This window comes from Panthera leo, chromosome F3 (genome assembly GCF_018350215.1).
Source record: "Panthera leo isolate Ple1 chromosome F3, P.leo_Ple1_pat1.1, whole genome shotgun sequence".
NCBI lineage: Eukaryota > Metazoa > Chordata > Mammalia > Carnivora > Felidae > Panthera > Panthera leo.
In genome coordinates this window covers 64,509,250-64,515,292 of record NC_056696.1, presented here as the reverse complement: position 1 = coordinate 64,515,292, position 6,043 = coordinate 64,509,250, and the positions used below count along the sequence as shown (strand labels likewise).

General features: G+C 53.0%; 1 protein-coding gene across 1 annotated transcript; it reads right to left on the bottom strand.

The window, feature by feature from the left end:
* On the bottom strand, positions 1–6,043 carry PEX19 (peroxisomal biogenesis factor 19). Its single transcript, XM_042925630.1, has 8 exons — positions 5,949–6,043; positions 4,451–4,560; positions 3,900–4,065; positions 3,382–3,467; positions 2,544–2,705; positions 1,528–1,704; positions 1,273–1,317; positions 1–1,107 (listed from the first exon to the last, which is right to left on the bottom strand). Exons 1-8 carry the CDS (start codon positions 6,016–6,018, stop codon positions 1,024–1,026), a joined length of 900 nt encoding a protein of 299 aa, XP_042781564.1. The 5' UTR covers positions 6,019–6,043; the 3' UTR covers positions 1–1,023.

The window sequence follows — 6,043 nt, the reverse complement described above, 5'->3', positions numbered from 1 at the left end:
CTCAATCAGAATATTTATTAGTCAAGAGAAAGGACCCGAGCTGCACCCCACTCCCATTCCCAAGTCACCTGCTTAATCAAGGGACAGGATTCAGAGAAATCAGAGGTCTCAAATAAGCCAGAACACATCTGGGGAAGAACGGTCTTTCATTTCCTAGACCTGACACTGTAATTATGTATGTTTTCCAGGGAGGAGGCCAATCAGAGTAGTGGATGGCCCTTCCTTGTCACAGCTTGGGTGCAGAGAAGGGCTGGGATAAACAGGTATTTAAAAAGAGAGAAGAGGAGGAGAGGCAGGGGCACAGGAAGGTCAAGGGCTGGGTTCACCCAGGTCACACAGCGTCATACAAAGACCCAAGCTGGTGACTTGAGTTCTCAAACTACACCAGGGACCTGGAGGCTCAGCACCTGGCGAGAGGAGAATCCCAGGGCTTCTCTTTCAACCCTACTGTGATCAGAGGCAAAAGCCCCTACTTCCTTTCCCTCCACGGAATTCCCAACGGTCTGTCTGAAGGCAAGAGGACACGGTGACAGACCGAGAGCCCCAGCCCAGGCTGAATTTCTCCCCATTCATTTCCAAAGGCTCTTCCCAAAAGAACTAGAGAGATATGGAGCCCCAGGACTCTGTCTCTGCTCCCCAGTCCGAGAGAGGGAGTAGAGACAAGGCACAAAGACCCTGGATGTAAAAGTGAACATCGGTGTGGCCATATATAACATTAGTTGGGAGGGGGAAGAAGGGCATGCCCCCGAAGGGATGCTTTCCTTCACCTGGTAGGTAGCTGGGCCTTTGCTAGCAGCAGCAACCACAACGGATAGGGTTCACAGAAACGGCCCGCACAATAGGCCTTATTACCAGAAAGACAGAGTAAGAGCCTCAGCTGGTATGGCACAATCTCAGCTGGGATGACAGAGGGCAGTGGGCAGACTGCTCTTGCAGACGACACTCCTGCCTCGGCTCCCAGTGGTTCTGCTGACTCCAGATGTTCCCCATGGCTGGGAATCAGGGCCGAACGCGTGTTGTGTTTCACATGATCAGACACTGTTCGCCATTGGCACCTGGTGGGCCTGACAGATTGAGGGCATCCAGGTCAAAGTTGAGGCCAGGAGGCTGGAGAAGAGACGGAGGGACTGAGATTACTGCTCTTACCTCAAGCGACAGCTTTTGAAGGTGCGTCCCCAGTGGCCACAGCGATCACCTCAAGTGGAATCATTCGAGACTACAGAATTCCAGAAACTTGGGCTCAGGTTCAAATCTAAGAGAAGATATACTCACCATCTCCCCAGCCAGCTCTTTTGGAGGATGGCCCAAATCCTGTAGCTGGAAAGTAAGAGGAACTTGAGAAGGAGAGAATCCCACGAAACGGCAGTCCGAAAGAGGTATCTGAGCCACTGTCTCTCTCCTTTCTCCTGGGGACCAGGCTACGCGGCGTCTCTCGTGCTCCCTCCTCCACCCGGGTTTGGCAGTGTGGCCTCCTTCCCAGATACCCGCTCCACCGAACACACGCCCAGCGGCAAGAGGAGGCCTCACCTGCTGCATGAGATCCAGCACCATCTCAAAACGAGCCTTCTGAGTGGCCTCGCTGTCTGTGGGGGTCTCGGCCTCAAACTGCTCACATATCTTGCCCATGACACTATGTTGTTCCTGATATGTTTCAAACTGCTCTGGAGGAAGAGACCCCCGGTGACTCTGCAACCATTCTGGATACTAAGGAAAGGGAGAACGGGTGCAGAAGAATTAATGGACAGTGGATAGGAAGGGCAATAAAATCTGAAAAGCGATAAGAGGCGAAGGGGGAGGGGACACAGGGGAAGTCAAAACTAAAGACGTCAGTAGCACTGACTCCAACCACGTCACCTGGCTGTGCCAGCATTTACAGTTACCAGAGGACGGCACGCTTCTTCTGTGAAGAGCCAGACAGTAAATATTTTAGCCTTTATGGGCCATGTGTGATCTCTCTGGCACATGTTCTTTCCTTTGTCTGTTCTGATTTTACAACCTTTATAAACGTCAAGAGCCACTCTTCGCTTGACAGTTGGATTCGGTGCACCCGGACCCCAGTCTGCTGCCTCCTGGTCTCCACTGTCCACTTCACTCTTGACCGCATGTTGCACCGTGTCGTTGAAAAGCTTCTGTTCCTGTGTTTTGTTTCTTTAGTGAAACTGTAAGCTCTTTGACAGCAAGGACCACCTTTTACACTATCTTAAATTGTTTCTAGCATAAAGCCAGTAAATCATCGTCAGAGAAATGACTGGTAAGAGACACAAGAAAGGGTTGATCAGACAACAGCCTCGAACCAGTTTACAGAAAACCAGAGCTGAAGAGCCTCCCCTTCTACCTTAAGCATCTTCAGTGGGGTACGTTTATTCCCAAAGACACAGCTCCTCCCCACTCTCCTGTTCCAAATACACAAAGGAGAAAAGAGCAGAGAGATTGTGCACTCGAGTTACTCCAGCTCTGTAGGCTCGAGGCAGACAAGGAAGCCCACAGGCGTCGTCGACACAGTGGAAAATGAGGAGGAAAGGCAGAAACAGAAGTTCACAAACCTTTTCTGTAATCTCCTTCAGTGATGGGTACAACACGTCCTTGGACAGTAGGTTCTGCATGATACTCTGCATGATGGGGAGGATGTTCCCTTCCCCATCCCCTTCTTCCATGCCCAGCCCTTCCATGGCCTTGGTCAGTTCCTCCTCTGACATGCCTGAGTTCTAGAAAGGACAGGAGAGAGGTGAGCAAATACAGATGGTCCGACTTAAGACCACTTTTCAGTTTTAGATGGTGTGAAGAGGATGTACATTCAGTAGAAACTTTACTTCCAATTTTCAATTTGGATCCTTGACCGGGGCTAGCGATATGCAGATGATACTCCCTCGAGATGCCACGGTGGCCGTGGCTCCCAGGAAGTCACGTGATCACCAGCATCAACAACTGATAACACTGACAACCATTCTGTCCCCACGTAACCGTTGTGTTTTCTACTTTCAGGACAGCATTCACTAAATTACACGGGATACTCAACACTTTACTAGGAAATAGGCTTGGTGTTGGGTGATTTTGCAGACCCACAGGCTAACATAAGTATTCTAAACACACTCAAGGTAGGTGTGGCTAAGCTGTGATGTTTGGTAGGGTACGTGTATTAAATGCATTTTCAACTTGTGGTATTTCCAACTTACGGTGGATTGGCCAGGATGTGACCCCATCGTAAGCTGAAGACAGTGCCTTCTTGGGATGCTTAGCACCCTTTCAAGTGGGAAAGAACTATTTAAACTTGCCAGCAGCAAAACAGTGTGGCAGGGACAGACTTCAGATGCTACCCAAGAGAGTCTGTCTTTTTGCTGATGTGTCTGATGGGCTCTCGTGGCCCCTACCCCTTCCCCTCACCTGAAGATCAGTGGCATTTTTGGCGAGTCCACTGAGTGTCTCCTTCAGGCAAGATGTAAATTCTTGTTGGGAGGTTGCATCACTGCCTAGGAAAGATCGAGAAAGGCCAAGTCTTTTGGATTTTTACTGTCTGCTTCCCCAGACTGCGCTGGTTATCAGCTTGGATACGCAGCATTTACTGGTGAGTCACTAGCACTCCAAACCTCTGAATCCTCCGTGGTCACCTTCATAGTCACTTTCACAGATCAACTCGAACCGGGTGTCACTTTGTTCTCCACGAAGACACCCACAACACTATGACCTTTAAAATGGTCAGTTTTCCGTAATCTTTTCTGTGACTTTTCAGCCTCGCCCCCTTGCATGACGCAGTGTCCCCGTCCCTCCTCCCATCTCCTGGTCCCACCCGATGGTCGTGATATGATGAGTGCTGTCAGCTTGACTAAGAGTGCTCTCTGTGCGCAACAGACACTGTGGAGGTCTGTTCAGGGGTCTCCAGCCCCCCAGGGCCGCCTCCTCACCCACTCTCCCGGCAGCCTCTGAGAGCTTTTGGAACTGCTCCACCAGATGGGGCTCTTCCTCAGCCAACTCCTTCATGGCCTTCTCGAATTCTGCAGTGGCTTGGGAAGCCAGCTCGCTGTCGAACAGTTCTTGGAAAAACTTCTCTTGGGAGGCGAAGAGGGCATCCTGCAGCGAAGGGGGGGGGGGGGGGCAAAATGCATCTCTTACTTGGCCCCCACCAACAGAAGCCACAGGCAGGGGCTCAGGGAAATGCAGTGCTGCCCTCCTGCCCACCTCCACTGGACATTCTAACTACCTCTTTTCAGGAGGACAGTAAGAAAGGCACCGGGCCACTGAGGGAAGGGTATAGGGTGGCATTCCCAAACCAACCTTTTAAATCTGCCGTCTCTTCGAAGCACTTCCTCAAGATCCCACCACTCCATCCTCAGGGTCAGGCCAGGCCCCCTCCCCCCAATCCACTCCAGCCCACAGGGGCCTGCCCCACCTCTGCTTGCAGGTGCTTGCCCACACCCCCCCCCCCCACCCTCCCTTAAGAGGGTGGAATTTATACTTTGGCAGTGTCTCCTGGCGATCTCTTCTGGGGCCCCGAAGCATCAGGGGCCATGGTGGTAGGAGGGGGTGCTGGGGAGGGTTTGGCCTTATCGAAATCATCAAGAGCACCTTCAGAGACAAGAGACATAGTGTGTGTGTTGGGGACGGATGAGGATTCAAGGCTTGGTTGGGGGGGGGGGGTGCGGGGTAAGTTCTGGGCACAGCATTACGAGAACAGTCTTTCAAAGTGCCATCTCCCTTTTAAGTGTCCCTCTCCTGGCCCACCCCTCAGTAAGCTGCCCACTTCCCTCTTCATTACCCAATTTATTGTGATCAAAGAGGAAGAAATCCCTAAAGGTGGAAGAGGCGTCTCTCTCATAGCAGGAAAGAGAGACTTAAAAGCTCTGCAAAGACATCTCCATCTACGCAGTGACTTCCTTGCCACATTCTACCGATTCCCCAGAAATCCCACACCAATATCCGACGAGAGCAGAGAACACAGGTGTCCTTAAACTCCTGAACTCACTCTGGAGCCCTCGAGGGCGTAATTTTTGGCAAGAAAGCAAAAGCCACAAGACGTTCCACCCCGCTTCCCGTGGGTCCTGGTACTCGCACAGACTGAGGGATAGCACGGGTTCAGCCCTCCCTGGGCAAGGTTCCTAGAGCTTCCTCTGGCCTCATCTCCGCAGATAACTATGTGCCAATCCACAGAGTCACTTGGCACTCCTCACCGTTTCTGTTCATCCTTCTGCCTGCCCACGTCTCTGTGACTGGGCAAGAGACAAAACATATTCACCTCTGCTCTAAAAACCTGAGTCCTCCCCACCAATCCGCTTGCTGGGCTTAGCGGGAGGACACTGGCCCCACTGTGGGCAAGAAACCAACAGAAGAGCGGAGGGCGGGGAAGAAAAGAACATCCAGCCTCTTTCAGGAGGGTGAGCTGTCTCCCCCTAAAGCCCTCTCCCCCTCAGTTTTTCAGAGTAATGGAGGGGAGTCGGCTTGAGCTGTCTGACACGGTGAAAGTACTGGAATGGGGCCCGGGGAGGGAAGGGTGAAAGGCTTGGCGAGAGGAAAAAATGGGGGAGAGGGCAGCGCACAGAAGGCCGCGCCAAGGGCTGGTCGACCCTTAAGGCGAGCAGTCGGTTCGCAGCCCACCAAAGACCGAAAACAGCCGCTGGCGGGAAGGAAGTTAGGTTAACAAGAACTTGCTCACCGAAACCTAGGGGAGTTCGGTGCCGGATCGTGAAACACCGTCCGGCGGGCTACTGCTTCCCCTCCGGCAGGGAGATCAACGGTCTGAGACGCTCTGGGGCCCAACGTGGGCTCCCGAGCTCCCGCCGCGGAGGAAGGAGAGGGTGACCCAGAGATTTTCTTCGGAGTCACAGGCAGACCCTCTGCCCCCGGCCAACCTCTGGAAAGCCTCTCCCGCTCCGCCCCCGATATCTCGGGCGCAGTTTGCCCCGGAATGAGCCCTTACAACCGCCCACCGTCGGGCCTTCCCCTTTACGAGTTCTTACTTTCCAGAAGCTCTTCCAATTCCCGGTCCGCGTCGGCCCCAGCACCACAAGCCTCCTCAGCGGCGGCCATCTTGCTACCTCCGGCTTGCCGTAGG

Coding starts and splice junctions, on each gene's coding strand:
- PEX19 (XM_042925630.1), bottom strand. CDS start 6,018: ATGGCCGCCGCTGAGGAGGCTTGTGGTGCTGGGGCCGACGCGGACCGG. Junction 4,066..4,450: donor CGCCAGGAGACACTGCCAAA/GTATAAATTCCA, acceptor CCTTCGCTGCAG/GATGCCCTCTTCGCCTCCCA. Junction 3,468..3,899: donor AGAGGCTGCCGGGAGAGTGG/GTGAGGAGGCGG, acceptor GATCTTTCCTAG/GCAGTGATGCAACCTCCCAA.